This window comes from Poecilia latipinna, unplaced genomic scaffold (genome assembly GCF_001443285.1).
Source record: "Poecilia latipinna isolate Pla-1442-1.1 unplaced genomic scaffold, P_latipinna-1.0 Scaffold347, whole genome shotgun sequence".
Taxonomy (NCBI): domain Eukaryota; kingdom Metazoa; phylum Chordata; class Actinopteri; order Cyprinodontiformes; family Poeciliidae; genus Poecilia; species Poecilia latipinna.
Window position 1 is genome coordinate 69,442 of NW_015112963.1, and position 16,880 is coordinate 86,321.

The 16,880-nt window shown below is 36.5% G+C and overlaps 1 protein-coding gene across 3 annotated transcripts; it reads right to left on the reverse strand.

Moving 5' to 3' along the window:
• Positions 1 to 375: 375 nt before the first annotated feature.
• LOC106949478 (cingulin-like) lies at positions 376 to 15,445 on the reverse strand. Of its 3 annotated transcripts, none has more exons than XM_015035734.1 (8): positions 14,700 to 15,445; positions 12,540 to 12,694; positions 11,605 to 11,807; positions 8,961 to 9,048; positions 7,625 to 7,737; positions 5,623 to 5,775; positions 5,443 to 5,530; positions 376 to 1,509 (listed from the first exon to the last, which is right to left on the reverse strand). In XM_015035734.1, exons 1-8 carry the CDS (start codon positions 14,803 to 14,805, stop codon positions 1,420 to 1,422), a joined length of 996 nt encoding a protein of 331 aa, XP_014891220.1. In that variant the 5' UTR covers positions 14,806 to 15,445; the 3' UTR covers positions 376 to 1,419. The 3 variants fall into 3 exon arrangements, with proteins under 3 accessions (XP_014891220.1, XP_014891219.1, XP_014891221.1); XM_015035733.1 differs by having other exon boundaries at positions 12,540 to 12,697; XM_015035735.1 differs by lacking the exons at positions 376 to 1,509; positions 5,443 to 5,530 and having other exon boundaries at positions 5,683 to 5,974; positions 12,540 to 12,697.
• Positions 15,446 to 16,880: the final 1,435 nt, after the last annotated feature.

Below are 16,880 nucleotides of genomic sequence, written 5' to 3' on the forward strand. Positions count from 1 at the left end.
AATTTTGCCTTTGTGGTGTTTCCATTAAATAAGGAATGAAATTAAAGTCGCATGTGAATAAGTCTGTTCACACAATAAGTCATTAGGAAACATGTTGCACCGTTATCCTCCTACTACTTCCTGTTGTCGTCTTCTTCATGGTTTGCACCAGTGGAAACATCCAGTTGTGGATCATGTGACCCATGTGATCCAATTTCGATATGGACAACAAAAGTTATAAAAATAATTGTGCTAAATGTAGCAGAATTCCAAAAATTTGCAAATACAGAAGATTCATTTCGTTCAATCCATGTTGATTGTGGTAAAAAAAATCAGTAAGCCTTTAAACATTTACAAATCTTCATAAAAACAGAAAACAATGTGAACTGTTTCTTCCAGGGAGATTATATTTTCTTTTAAATCCAGGTTTCAAAATATCTTTCATATTTGACCTTATCCACAGTATATGTTATTAAAAACTGCCTTACAGCCTTTATTATGCTAAAAGTTGTGAAATAAAATATATTTGATGGAGAAATGGGCATCAAAATGGATAGTAGGCTTTGTTTGTATAAATAGATTTGCTTTATTAATAGTAAATTAGTTTCTATCTGCATCTTCAGAACATTTTCTCGGGTAATGCATGACTAGATTAAGCCCTGAGATTTTTAATGTATAGCAAATTATAGATTAATGGGGAAAGATGTTTAGATTGTTGACTTAACCATTTAAATATAAAGTGGACAATTATGTGTTCACCTTTCTCAAAAACAGTGAAAAATAGATATTTGTTTAATTTGAGCTTCATTGATCTTAATGTTGTCGACCTCAGACGATGTTTTAGTTCATATTTATACAGAAATGTCAAAAATCGGCCAACATTGAAGGACTACTACACATGTGAAGGATTTGATGACTTTCTCCATGATGAATCAGAAATATTGTTTTTCTCTTGCGCAGTTTTATTGTTCCTTTTTAGCAACATGTGTGCATCAGATGGTTCTCACACATGAGCCGCTGCTGATCCAAACCAAATTACTTTACAGATTTTCTGATAATTGCTCACAAGAGAAAGCCGAGTGACAAGGAAACAGAAAACCCAGTGATGGTGCTTTGGTGCGGTAAAAAAAGCGTGTTTGTTTGTGTCCTCTGTGCGCCAGCTGAGGATTTACGAGCCAAACAACAAAAGAGAACATTCTCAGGTGCTCCTATTAGCAGTGTTGATTACGAGGTTTTGAAAAATGGACAATTACTGGAAAAATGTGACCAGACAAATTTAAGCACATGTGATGCACATATGGGACAGCAGTAAGAAAAGAAGGGGGAGGGAACTGGAGCTTAATGAATGGGTTTTAGTGAACAATACTGGAAGGAGAACAATGCAGGTCTGGTTTCTTTAAAACAAAGACTGGAAGGCAATCCACAAACATCCAGTAGTAGTTAAAACCTCTGAGTTGAGGAAAGTGGGAGAAGATGGGATGGCTTTAGTCCACAAGGAGGTTCCTGGTATCTGCTGATAGGATTCCCCGCCTACAGGCAGAAAAATAAACTCTGCGTTAGGATGAGAGCAGAAGAGTTTCCTCCACAGATAAAAGTCCTCCAGGAAAAATGTTTGGGCAAGATAAATCCAATAAAATGATGCATGTAGTGTCAGTGTTTAAACTGGAAATTAAGACTAATTTAATTTGCTTTAATCTGGTATTTAAAGTGATATCTAAGAAAGACCACATAGGTGTAGATAAATGGAAGTGAAAGTGGTGGACATGAAAGTTTTGGCTCATATGGACTGGTGATGCAACAAAAGTTCCCAATAAATAATAATTATTTAAGAAAACTGATTAATTGTGGGTAATCCATTGAAAGTACCTCATAAAATTCACATTAAACAACTTTCAAAATATTCTATATTTTGTCACATAACTACAAACTACGACGTATTTTATGGGGATTTTATGAAACAGTCAGTGTTACGCATAATTATGTAGAAGTAAAATGATGCATTGTTTTCATTTTTCACTAATACAAAACTGGACAGTGTGGCATGAAGTATAGTCTCCTGATTCATTTGGCTGCAAACAGATGCACAATTATGCAATCAACCCTTTGGACTTTAGTCAAAACGGCATTTGACAAGCATTCTAACCTCTCGGAAAGTAGAGCCTCCTGTGCAATCAACACGAAGGCAGCAAGTGGTTTCTGGATGGTAAATCAACAACAAAAGACTTCTCTTTTCCAGCAGCCATTGTACAGCGCATACTGCAGTAAAACAAGCTGACAAAATGTGCTGGAGCTCAGCATTGGTTGTGAGATGATGGGCTGGGCTTCGCTTGGATTGCTAGGTAACGGGGCTGGGCTCAGGTGAGGTTGCTAGGTAATGGTGCTGGGGTCAGCTGGGGTTGCTAGGTAACGGGGCAGTGATGTAACAATTCTAGACATCAGAAAACATTAATGTATTGGGGAAAAAATGGTTGGATGGGTTTTTAAGTACCTGGGCTGTTTTTAGACGCAGTAAAAACCCAAATGGAAATGTAAAAATGTCCAAAATGTGAATTTTGCATAATAGGTCCCCTTTAAGGCTCTTCTAAAGGAGGAAGGGGTTTGCAAATGAACATGTGCTTTCAAAGATGATGTCCTTACTGACCCCATAAAATATATATTTTAGGCTAAGTCTGAGGCTGTTCTTGGAAATGTGATTCAGTCTAATGACTGAGGTCTCATCCTAATCCTAAAAATGCATCCAAACAGCTCTGTTAATACTTAAAACAAATCTGTTTGCCTGACAATTTTCAGACAAAGTTGAGCTCTATGCATGCCAGACCAGGACTTATTGTGACAGCAGACCTCAAAGATGGCATTGCACAATCTGGCACTGGTAACCAAAACCATCAGGGCTCACATAACTGTCACAGTCGGAGTCAGCAAAATTCTTCAGCCTGGTTGGAGTTTTTAAAAATATTCACTTTCAGGAGCCAAAGAAGTGTGATTGCATGTGGAGGACATCTTATGGAAAAGCACCAGGGGGTAATTCAAACATGACCCCAACAAGTTCAGTTTAATATAAAGCAGCAAATGTCTGAAAGGGGCTTCTGTCATGTCCAGACAATGTGAATCTGCGGTTTCCATAAATCATGTCGGAGCTGGTAATGTGTTTTATCGAGGCTGTTTCCTCCATGTTTCTGACAGTTGCTGCTCCTCCGGAGAAATTTCCGCCCTCGCTCTGCAGGAATCGAAAAGGGGGGAAAAACAGTCTGCATCATCTGCTCTCAATCAGAATAATTATCCCAAGAAATGCAATGCAGAGTCTGAGCGAGGTGAGGGGAATGAAGCACAGAGGCTCTTGGCGAGCGCCTCCTCCAGTCATTATTAGTCATTTCTTCGCTGCTTTGGAAGCGGACTGTGAGGAGGCCCAGCGCATCCAGCAGACAGGCAGAGAAAAAGCACAATGAGACTCTGATGCTACGAGAAGATCAGCCGTCTCTGACGTCTCTGGAAGCCATGAGCATTAGCCTCATGTTCAGAATCGCAGGGTTCCTCTCATCCAGGTAAAACACTGAACAGATCATACGACGAAGAATAAAGTCATAGTATTACGGGAATAAAGTTGTACAAGAATAAAGTAAATTGAGAATTAAATCACAATATTATGAGAATAAACTCATACGACAATAAAGTGATAATATTACCAGAATAAAGTTGATATAGTAAGAAAATAAGGAATAGTTTTACACTTGCATGAGAACAGTTGTATATTGAGAATAAAGTTGTAAAGCTATAAAAGTACTTGAATAAACTTGTTTGGGAATAAATGTTATGCGTAAAGTCGTTACGTTGCGACTTTATTTTGGTAATATTACTGCATTCTGGTAATATGTGTATATTCTCTGAATATTATGACTTTATTCTTGATATATTGACTTTATTCTATTATCATGATTTTATTCTCATATTATTACAACTTTATTTTCAGATTATTTTTGACTTTTTTTCATAATATTTTCAAGATATGGATTTTATTCTCACATTATTATGACTTTATTCCTCATATTATTTTGCATTTGTTTAATTTCCCTTTTGGATCATTAAATTATTTTTGATTTTTTTTTTTGTATGACTTTATTCCCGTATGATTTTATTTGTATAATTTTATGACTTCATTTCAGTAATACGCCGTCATAAGGAGGATATGAAGGTTTTTCCCAGAGTGGTCAGAAAACTCCTTTGAACATTAAACCCTGCAGGAGGAGGATTTGATAAAACTTCCTGCAAGAGCTTCTTGGACTTTATTTTTTCCGGCTTGATTGCAAAACAGCTTTTAAACTCAACCCTCAAATATTTTACAGTGAACAACAGACAAATAAAAACCTGGAACAGTTATGTGACTCTGTTGGCCCTTACGTTTTCATTTTAAGAGCATTTTGGCAGAAATACAAGTCCACAGGGGACTGGAAATCACCCTGAGTGAAAAATTATGTTCTGAATTTCTGGTTCAACCCTGAAATTTGAACCAATCTGAAAGATCTGGCACGATTAGATTGGCCAGTTTTATAAGGACGAAAAGCTGCTGCACATTCTCCATAAAATACATATTGATAGTTGGAAATTATATGGAAATACATACAGGTCATCTTGCTCAGATTTGGAATAATTAAAACATCTATCAGAATGAACTCACTATTTTTCATGGTCTTAGCTGAGCGAGTTGAGTTCATTGATTTGATTTAAACCATCTTTTGAGAACTTGGTTAACACCAGATTATTCTAATTAGGTCCAGATATGACAAACTAGCGTCGATCCAAAGTTAAATGAAGTCATAGGCTGATTTTTTTAAAATTGAATTCAAACTTGACTGCAACTGTTAGCCAGAAATTAAGGAGCCAAGTTAAAGCAACCACAGAAAAAAGGCTAATACTCAATTTATTACTTGATTATTACTCAATTTGTTTACAGCTACAATTTGCTTTAACTATTGTATAAGCTCAGAAAATGACTCAAATAAGTAAATTAGCTTCAACTTGTGTCTCTGTTAAGAACGTTTAAGCTATGAAGAAAACATGTTATTGTTTGTGATTAAAATAAGCTAGTAAAATAAATATTACATTATGAATACTTCAGCTTTATTGTATTTGTTTCAGTGGTAAATATTACTTATTCCGTTTTATCAGTGAACTTCACTGGCTGTAACAGAGAGATGAAAGGCACAACATTGTCTGTATAAACTGTTGTGTCAACTATTTATTTCTTCCTCAAATTCTACGTTTTTGAAGATGATTTTAGAGTTTGTGTCATTTCTAACTTTAAAAAAAGCCATGAAACTGCAGCTGAGTTATGTTGTGTGTCATTTAAGAAAAATTGTTTAGCTTGAAAAGAATAAAAATCTCTCCTAGAAAAATAACAGCACATTAATCAAACAAGATCAGTCCCTGAAATGATATAAAAAATGTGCTGTGTGATCTTCAGGTTACCTGAGTAATGAGCTCCTCATACAACATGTTTGAGTTTTCCACCTGGGGACCCAGATCTGTCACCACGTCTGCATCCAATGATGTTACACTGCATACAAAAACAGGTTTTAGATGTGGCTAAAGGGAAACAAATAACTGTATTTTTATTAACAGCTTAGCAGTGGATTCATATCCACCCACCTGCCAGGCCTCTCTGCTTCCTCTAGAGGGCGCAGGAGACTCTGTGTTGGACTGCCATCATGTGAGCTCTTCTTCTGTTGCCCAACCTTCTTCTCCAAAGTGTTGACCTGATGCAGCAGAGTTTGTCTCTCCTCCATCAGGCAGTCTTTGAACCTGTGGAAGACAACAACAACAAAAAATCCACCAATCTTTGGTCACTGACCAGAAAAACTATTTTTACAATACTTTCCAGAAGGTTAAAGGTCTCTTTTCTCGAACACATGGATAACTTTTTTTCTTTCCATGTAGATTTGCTTTTGGTGAAACAAGCAGTGAAGTGTGGTCAGGGGAGGCAGATGAGGCACCTGTAATCCTGATAAGTAAAAATAAGACCATGCAAAGTGAAACAGATGCTAGCAATGATGAGAGTCCACTTGAATTTTCTATACATTGTTTTTATTATTGGTAATTTCAACATTTTTATGGCCAAAATCACTGAATTTACGCATTGGCTAATGAAATACAAGAAGGCCAGGTTGAAGCAGTGCAGTGCTGTGCCTCAGCCTTTGGGGGCGCTGTATCGCACAAGTGAATGAAACGGGGATTTAGCGCATGTCCATTGCTGTCTGTCTTTATAGCGCCAATGTACTTGTTTAATTACACATTTTCTACATATGTTGACGTTACACAGTCTGTTTGATATGTTTAATAAATGTGAGCAACTTATTTAGTCTTTCTGGTCGGCTATAAATGTGCAGTGATATGCGCGGCTGAGGCAGAAAGTACCATGCCTCCCTGATAGGGGGCAGTGTTGAGCCCCATGGATACAACAAGTGATCTATGCATTGATAAGAATGAAAACAGTCGAGGGGGAATACAGATGGCAAAACCGTTCTGGGCCACTCTCTTTGGCTGTCAGATTTTTGAAAATTAAAGGAAAATGAGAAACAACAGAATGACAGAGATATTTGTAGAGAAGGATGGGTGCATTGACATCATATGAAATAAAGGTAAGATCAGACACGATTTTCTATTTTAATCAGAAAAGAGATAAATCTGCCAAAGGAAACATTCAAATAAATAAATAAAAAAAATGTGACCTTATTAAATATTTTTTTTCATCTTTTCTTGCAATTATAATTAGTGCCTCACCAGTCGTGCACAACACTGGAAAAAAGTCACAAATTATACCTGTCACTTTACCAGTAAAGTATGAGATTATAAGTCAATCATAATTCTACAAAATTCTAGAAAAATGTTCTGTAAGTTCTGCAAAGTTCTAAGTACCAGAAAAATAGTCTGTAAGTTCCAGGAAAGTTTTAAAAGGCAACTTTATAAGTTCATGAAGAACTCTTTAAGGTTCTGTTCGGTCCCATGAAAGCTCTAGCATTCTTGTTTTTCTGTAATTTGCAATAAACCAAAGATTGTACCATGTGGAATCACAGAAATTTATGTAAGCTCTTAAAATTTTATAAAAAAATGTTTCACAAATTACATGGAAAGGTTTACCTTTACTTCACATATTCCAATTTTTTTAACTGCGCCTTTAAAAGCCCATGAACTCGACTTTGTTTCCCTCCAGCTCCTTCATTGTTGTGGTTTACTCTCTCCACTGTCATTAAATTTGTTTACAGGCAGCAGGTTTCTGCTTTTATTAGCCAGGAGAGCGCTGCCCAACTCCCAGCTCAGAGGATTGGATTTATTTTCAGAGGTTTGGGGATGTTAAGGAGGAACACAGTGAAATTAATAATAATCTGAAGGAAGTAGAAGGATTTAGTCAGTGATGTTTCTCTAAATCTGCACATTGTTAGCATGTGTTTTTGCAGCATAATGTGTTGTCAAGACCTTTAGTCTTTAAACAAACTAAAGCATGAGTTTGCCCAACAATTTTATTTTTTTTTACTCTGGATGTGAACTGATATTGGAAATAATCATGTTTTTGGCATAAATCTTTCATAAAATACTATGAGAATAGGATCTAACTGTGTTGCCATGTTTGTTTTATTCATGTAAATAATCCCACCTTTTGACACAACGCATCCAGTACTTCTGTTGCTGACAGAGCCACTCGAACTGCTCTGCCGTCTCCTGCAACTTACTCAGGCTCCCTTTATTCTCCTGCTGCAGTTCCTTCACCTTTAAAATACATTTTAAATAAATAAACGTGATCATTTTTATTTCCCCCTGATACCAGGATGTGATCAAAACAATAAACTCAGGAAGCAGTGATTATTGCAAACTGCAAATATAGATTAGAATAACGACTTGTCATGCAGAAAGATGAGTTAGAGCGGCGGAGTCTGACATAATCTTCAATTCCCAGGGCCTTTGCAATATTTCCCCGGCTTGATCCCCTGCTAATAAATGATCTCATTAAGTTTTCACTGACTCTGCGGTCTGCTCCGCTGTTCTCCAGGCCATCTGCGGATGTCTCAAAGGAAAGTTAATTACATAACCGGATTGTTTGCTGCTTGATGGACTGGTTGAAGCCGAGGCCAACACAGGGGCCGGTCTTTGAAGCTCACAGTGAATAATAAAAACCATAAATCTACACGTTCCACAAATATACAGATGCACTGAAGCAAACCCAACACCAGTAAAGTCTCGGAAGTTGACATTTTTAAAAAAAATACGTCTGTGGTATAAATATGAGCCCTGAGCATACAGGTTTCATTATAATTATTTCCTCCATAAAACAGTCTAAATTAACTGTAAAATTTTAAAAGTTCTGCTAATTGCTGATTGTTTCATGTTGAATAACGTGTCCCTATTCTGACATCTGGTGGACAAGAATGGCATTGCAATTCCAACACTGAAGTTTTTTTTTTTTTTCACAAAAAGTGGCTTTGTTTATAAAATTAACTACTGAAACTGAATGCTCTGCAAAAATACAAAATCTCTGTTTAATTTAGTGTTTAGTTTATAGTGAGAATATCAGTGCACGCAAAGACAAAACCAGCTTACAAGTAACTTTTAAGTAACTTTTAATTATTTAAATGAATAATTCCTTAGTATTAATTTTAAAAAGTATTTGTTCCATTGACAGATTATTTCACTTATAACATGAGGAAAATCTTGTTATAAGTGAAATGTTTGCCAGTGAGCCTAGTTCAATTTTAAGAAATTATTAACTTTGTGTCACTTGTAAGATAATTTAGTCCTATTTCAAGTGCACTAAAATATCTGCACTAGAAACTAGATTAAAAATACTTGGTAGGATTTTATGTTGTGCAACGTGTAAAGACTCCAAGTCTTCCTCTAAGAATCATTTCTTCAGATTTTGCTTCCAAAGGAAAATATTTTATTTTTTTGTGGGAAACCTCACTGTTGTTTAGAAAGATGTACAGAAAGGATCTCACCTCCTCCAGATGAGTTTTGCGGAGATCCCTCAGCTCTTCTGTCAGACCGTCGTTGGTTTCCTGCAGCTCCTTCAGCTGCACCAGCTTACTGCTCATAGCAACCACAAAACACAGATATACATTTGTTTTTCAGATATGGTACCCAAGCTTCTTGTTTTCAGTTGAATACAATGAAAAAATTAATTAAATTTAACATGCACAATGCTAATGTTCAATTGCTAGGAGCTAGCAGAATTTGATGAAACATAAAAACAGAATTAAGTGAACTTTAGTTTATTAACAGTTGCAGGTTTTTATTACTATTTTTATTTAAAGTCCAGTAAATCAATAAGGAAGGTGACAAAGGAGAGTGCAAGAAGGTCCAAAATGTTTTTCTTAGGGCTGGACAATATGGCTGCAAAAGGTATTATAATAAAATTGTTTCATATCAGTCGACATTGATAATTATTTATTTGTTTTTTATTTTAAATATCTGAAATACTATGAATCTGGTGGCGTAACCTCTTCTGATTTATCTAGAGTTTCCACTCCACGCCGTTGTTTTTTTTTTTTTTTTAAGCAGGTATGAGGCACAGTGGTGAAGCCTTAAACTGCTACATGTTACTCAACAGGTTGTTGCTAGGTAACCAAGGAGTGAGTGAGTTGCTAGGTAACCAGAGTTAGTGCATTAGTTGATTTCACCAACCTTAGTTAGCTAGCCGTGAAAGGTTGAACAGCTAAAGCCTGTCCTCTGCCTACATCTCCCAGAATGCTGTGCGGTTCTGGATCAGTGTTCATTGAAATCATTGAATATTGTATGAAATGTATTACTTTTTGATATCGATCACATATCTACTGTGATTTATGTAGTTATTGATTTATTTTCCAACCCTAGTTTTTCTGAAGGTTTTTTTAAACCTCAGGTCTGGTTTCCGACTTGAATTAGGATGCCCCAACCAAATGAGATAAAAGAACAAAACCACTGTGATCAGAGAACAGTTCTTCAACTTTAAGTCAGGCACTTTTGAACATTTGCATAAAACATGTGGTCTCTCAATTCATGTTGGATATCGTTACCGATCACATGAAAGGCATTTGATAGCCAGGGATGAGCAGTTTGTTCTCAGAATAAAGAATAAATGCTGAAAAGCTGCTGAATAAACTCTTACAGGAGAGGCATTAGAGTCCAACATGGCGTAGCAAAGAAGGCGTGAGCAAAGCAACCTGAGGTCGGACTAAAGCCTCGACATCTTAAAATCAATCAAGGTTTTTAATTAATGTTTCGTTGTGTTTTTAATCAGATTACTTCTGCATGAAATTCTTGACCAGAACTTCCTGGCAGGAGAGATGTTGCACCGCAACGTTTCTGGTTAAATAAAATTTAAAAAGGCAAAAAAGAACAGTCAGAAACTGCAAAGTGTTACAAACACATTTCTGACGGTGTCTGAGTGCCCATGGCAAAAACACACTCCAGCTAGGGATGTAAGAATCACAATACATCATTAAAACCAAAAATAAATCTAAACAGTAAACCTTTTGCAGATGATGTCTCTTTCATCTGTTTTCCCAAAAATATCCTGCTAGAAAAAAATGTGACATAAATCAAACTGCAGGATTTAATTAGACAAAGCAAATGACAGCTATTTTTCTGACAATTTTACATTTTATAGTTTGTTTTAATTCATTTGAAAAATAAAGAGTGTTTTAAAGCCTGTAGTTTTTTAGGGTAGCTGATTTACAGCTTGATTCAGTTTAGTTTTCACTAAATGGATGTGCTCTTCTCCGACTGTTTGAACTTGTTTAGTTAAAACAGCTGGAGAGACACAAAGGAATGTGCTGGAATCAGCCAAAAATTCAATATTTGGATGAACAGTAATGACATGATGAAGTACTGGAGAATGCATTAAAGAGAGCCAAATTTACTTTTCTAAAAACAAAATAGCAGCTTTACCTTCTCTTAGCTCTCCTGTAATAAACTCTGGTGTAAAGGTGATTATAGATCAGATTAAAGGTGATTAAGGGTGTTTTCATCATCCCTGTTAGTCCAGGTTCAACTGGGGACATTTGTTACATTTCCAGCTGCTGTGGTTCACTTTCACACTGCACTGTCAAACCAACCAAACCCTTTGAAAAACCCGTTCATCTCCTCGCCTGTGGTGGTACTGCACCAACAACCTCTGAAGGAAACAACACAAAAACTTCAGAAGAAGACATGAGCGCAACTTCTTTCTTTGCGAAATGTAAACAAAAATGGAGTAGTGTCAGATTTGAGAGATTGTAGGATTTATCTTTTGTCTTTGGCAGAAGACCACGAGTCATTACTCTCGGTTTGGTTGTATTTACCCAGAATGTCCTGCGCTGCGGTCCACTTCCTGGTTTTGGACAGGTCTCCGACCTGCTTGGTGTTCACATATGCATTTGAACTGCACCAGATTTCACTTCAGCTGAACATAGACTTTGGTTTCTAGGCGGACCAGAGTTCGCTTTTTGGGTCCACATCAGAGTTTGGTTGTGCATTGACACTTCGCCAAACAAACTGGTATTTCTAGACAAACGAACCAGAGTTCGGTTAAAACAGACTAAATAAGGCTGGTGTGAACGCACCCTAAGTTTGTCTGCGCTTACAACCAAATTTCAGAAGCAAAAGGAGCTGAAGTGCGTGTACCTGCGCAGCTCTGCATGCAGTCTGTCCGTCAGCGCTGCTCGGCACTGGGCCTCAGCGTGCAGCTCCTCCACCAGGCCCTCCAGCTGCACCTCAGAGCTTTGCAGACACACCAACTCTGAGTTGACCTGCTGCAGCAGCTCCACATCCCGACGACTCTCCTCTGCCAGCAGGACCATCCGTTGCTGCAGGACGTCCACCAGGTTCTGCAGGAGACACTGAAGGACATGAGTAACACTCATTCCTGCAGCGTATTCAGCAGATTTAATTGTGATTCGGTGGAGACTTTGAGATTTCACTAACATATCATCACAACTAATTAAATAAGTGACATAAAAGAGCCTTAAAGTCTAAGTGAATGGGACAAGCCTCAACCTGATGTAGAGTTTGTTTAGAATGTCAGAGTCACTTTTCAAGGTGTAAGATTTAAAAAGCTTTTTTTTCTGCATGACTTCTTGACAAGAATTTTCTGTGTATTCAGTGCAAACTTTGATGCTTGGTAGAATGTTACAGATACTTGAAATAATGAGACCAACATTTTAAGATTTTACTGCATTAACATCCTAATCTACTGTGATAAAATGAAGTAGAACTTTAATAAAATTCAAAGAACGTTTTATGCTTAAACAGTGAGCAAATTTCTTTAAAAGGAACTTTTAATTAACTTTGTTAATTTCATTGAAAAATACAGATTTCTTCAGTTTCATCTTTTTTGTCATACTTATGAATATTAGACACAGATAACCTAATTAAACTCAAAATGCAGTTTTCAGGTGATCTGTTCACTTTTATTGTAATTTCACAAGTTTGAGCTTCAATAAGAGCAAAGATACCCCAAACAAACCTAAAAAACATGGCAAGATTTAATGTGAGGGTTTAAAATGAAAGCTGCATCATCTGACAGTGATTCTCCATCAGGGAGAACTTCATGAATCCACCTGCTGCTGACGGATCCTGCAGATGAGCTGGTCCTGGTTCATCCTGAGCTCCAGGTTCAGCTGCTCCTGCTGCAGGAGACGAGTGGTCACAGCGTCCAGTTCATTCTGCAGCTTCCTCTCCTTCTCTCTGGACACCAGAAATTCTCTTTCCAGCACTGCTGCAGCGAAAGAAAGACAACACCACAGTCAGTTTAACATACCCAAAGATGGTGCAAGTAAGCAGCTTTATTGTTCCTAGAAAGTAACACAAGACAAGGCAAGTTTTACAAAGACACTGATGTTTTATGATGAAATGTGAGATGTAGACGTAAATGTGGAAAAATAAAATCCTTCATTCAGTGTCGCCTTGCTTATTGAAGAAGAGCGATTCCCTGAAGTTAGCAACTTGTCTGGCCTTCTTTAGACTGATAACTTTTTAACAATTTGCATTGAATTGAATTTGCCACCATGATTTTTCACCCTCTTTTGATCAGATCCACTTAAACGCTAAATGGATTCATTTTAGCTAACCGTTATGCTGCATTAATGTGTTTCTGATGGTGAGAAACGGTTTCAAAGGCAAATCAATGGGTAAATTAAATCGTATTGGAATGTAACTTAATTTTAATCTTTCTGTATGACAGGATTGAATTAATTATATATTTCTGAATTTAAATGCCATTTATTTCTCATGTCAAATGTGTTGAGAGGATAGTTGTTGTGAATTGGCGCTAAATGAATGAACTAAATCAAACTGAATCTGACACACAAGTAACTTATTAATTGCTTTCCCAATGTTAAGAATGAAAAAAAAATGTTTTGGCATAGATCAAGATTTAAAAGGGATTTAAAATATGGAGTGATTGAAAACTATAAAGGAGCTTGAATATTTAAAATCTGATTGATGGCAATTAAACTACTTCTGTGTTTTGCTTGGATTGTTGATTCTCTGTATTTTGCTAAAGCTATAAAAAGTGGAAATGGTTTATTTTTGTAAACCATTTATAAGATGAATAACTCACAGCTCACATATGCCTTAAAGTTTAGAAAACAAGGGTATACATTGCAAAAACGTTTTTGTATTTTTATCCAGTTTCTATAGTAAATAATGTAGTACAGTTGAAATAAGAGACAAAAAACTTACAGGTGAACATTTCTAACATTCCTAGAAAATGTTATTCATTAAAAGCTGTTTTATAATTTGCTTTAAATGTGTTAATTTGTGTAATCAGGTTGTTGTGTTGCAGATTTCTGAAATGAGGTCTGGATCTCAGTGGGGGTTTACCTGGTTAAATAAAGAAAAGAAAAAGTAGCTTTTCATATACTGTATTTTCCACAATATAAGGCGCACCTAAACACCTTCAATTTCCTCAAAAGCCGACAGTGCGCCTTATAATCCGGTGCGCCTTATATATGGACCAATATTGAGCCACAACAGGTCGAGCAACTACGGTAAGCAGCCGCCGACTTCATTTTCGCCCGTAGAAGAAGCGCGCGGTGCATGCTGGGATAGTTGTCAGAACGCTGGTTTGTTAATAAAGTTTGACTGACCTATCTACCTACCAACCTTGTGCAGGTCATTTAGCACCACGTTCTCCACCAACATGCTGTGCTCGAACAGAGAAGGGTGACCATCGTCCGGCGACGCCCCGGCCCAGTCGGAAGGCTTTCCTCGCCGACCGGAGTCGGACTGTTTTGTTGACATTCGCTTTAGTGCAGCTCCACCTAGTGGATGCATAACGCAACTCCAGCCTCTACTGTAGCGTCTATTCTATGCGCCTTATAATGTGGTGTGCCTTATATATGAAAAAAGTTTTAAAATAGGCCATTCATTAAAGGTGTGCCTTATAATCCGGTGTGCCATATAGTGCGGAAAATACGGTATATATGTTTTAAGAAAATAATGTCTTATTGCTAATGGAAAAAGTACATATTGTCTTGCTTAGTGAAAAAAAATCTATAAGTGCTTTTCCACCAACATCATGGAATTATTGATTTAAAACAAGCTCTTATAGCTAAAAGGTTACTTGTAAGTTTATTTGTTTTATTTCAAGTGTACTAAAATATTTGCACTGGAAACTTGACCAAAAATACTTGGTAAGATTTTGTATTTTTGCAGTCTACACTTTACATCCAGTAATCTAATCTAAGCATCTGAAAGTCTCGACCTGCATGACTTACCCTTGTCATGAGCCAGGCGGGTGCATTTGGCGGTCAGGTACTGGATCTGACTGTAGTCCTCGTCCCTCTGGGCTCTGAAAAACCTCTTCATTGCTTGTCTGTCCATTCCCGACTGCTCCAGATCTAAAACTCTTCCATCCTGGTCCTTTCGGGTTGCGAGGTGTGGGTGTGCCGCGTGGTCAGGAAGGACACGGTGTGCACATTTCCAGCAATGTTCAACTCCTCACAGGTCTTAAAGGAAGCTCATACCTGCAGTGGGCGGGTTGCTGCAAACACTGGGTTTTGTCTTCATTAATGCTTGAATCATAAGAAAGCTACAACGTCACTTGTTTCAATCCTACAATTATAGATGTGATTTGATGCTACATGCAAATCTACGGAGAAAGTGTTGCTACAGGCAGAGAAAGGGCTGAAAGAGTCGGGCAAGTTGAGTCTAGCAGCAGGTTTGAAAGCTGCAGCCTCAGGTCAGAGATTCATGATATGGGATTGAACAAAAAAAATCTAAACCTACACTGAAAACAAGATTTAAAATGTATTATTGTTGTGTAACATTGTAGAAAGACTTGAGGTTAGGTTATTTTTTCACCATTTTAGCAACAGATGTTTTGCTACAATTCAAGCCCTGATGTAAATATTTCATAATTTGCTGCCACTAAACTATGTCTCTGTTATGTGAATCCATGTTATCTGCAGTCGGGAGAACATTTCTAGGAATGGTTTAACCTGCTGGCACTTATTCACTTCAACACCTGGTCGTTAAAGTGAGAAAATGTAAAGATTTTTCTGATAAAACAGAGAAAATTCTGATCAGTCCATTAAAAAATAAGTTCAAAATGTGAGAAATGTTTCATTTTTCTATACTTTTTGTAGTCTGTGGACAAAAAAATAAATTTTTACTCGAGATTAATGGTTGTCATTTGAGGCTATTGTGGATCGCAGGCAGACTGAATACTGAATCGCATAGCAAAGTATTTTTCTCAGTAATTAAACTCATAAATCACAAAGAATAATTGCACCCTATTTTCATTTTTGATGATTTATGCCTTAAAGATAAGAAAAACATAACATTTAAATTCCCTGAAAAAATGAATGTAATATAAAAACAATAAATAAAGCCTGTAGTAAAGTAATAACTCCATGCATAATTATTTAAAGGTGTATTATTTTTTTATAAAACACACAATTTCATGGGGAAAAATCTTGATCCACTGAAAATATGAATAAATACTGAAATAATGCATGATTTTAACTTATGAAGATCACATACATGTGTTTAACAGGTTATGGACATTTTTCATTTATTTTTTTTTATTTATTACAACATTTTAATGCAAAATCTATGAATATTTATTAGATAACTTATTGATTTTCTGGAATGTGATGCTTTTGGTCGCTACATTTCTTAATCTTCTTTTATGAAGTTCACAAACTCCAATATATTTATCTTTATTGATAAAGCTACATAACTGTGAATCTCTTCGTTTAGGCTGTAGCAGAAAACATTGTGAAACTACATTTACCAGCACAAAAAGTTTATTATTTCAATTTACATGTTTAGATTTGCAGTCATAATTTAGTTTTGGTTTAATGAAGTTTAACAAATTTATGAAATCACAATTAAAATGTAGTGTCTAGTAATAAATATGACGGGTGTAATTCCTATTTCTTGCCGGCAGAGGGAGACAAAACTCATTCAATGAGAAACTTAACTTCATTATTACTTACATTTCACTGTCATGTATCTTTCTGGGTGAAATTAATACGCTTTTTAATATAATTGCCACTCTATTCTTGAAACGTGCAGCTCGATATCATTGATCGAATGTTTTCTGGCTCCAACACACCTGTCTCAAATGCAAATGGCTGTCTCAGCTCCAAAGTGTCTGTAGCGATTTAGAAATTATTCCTTATATTGATGACAATAAGAAATCTCAAATCTATCCTTCTAAACGAAATAATGAACTCTGGTAAAATATGGCAAGCAGTCTGTGGTTAGCAGAGCATGAAAACAAGGCAGCTAGTCAGTTTCTGTGTCTATATCAGTAAACTAATCACTTTTTCCTTTAAGATTGCATTAAAGGCTGATCAAATCAGAACTTTTCCTAATATGCTTATTCTCTGTGATGTCACAAAATGTGTTTGAATGTAGCGTATCTGAAATTTTATGTGACGGAGGGTATA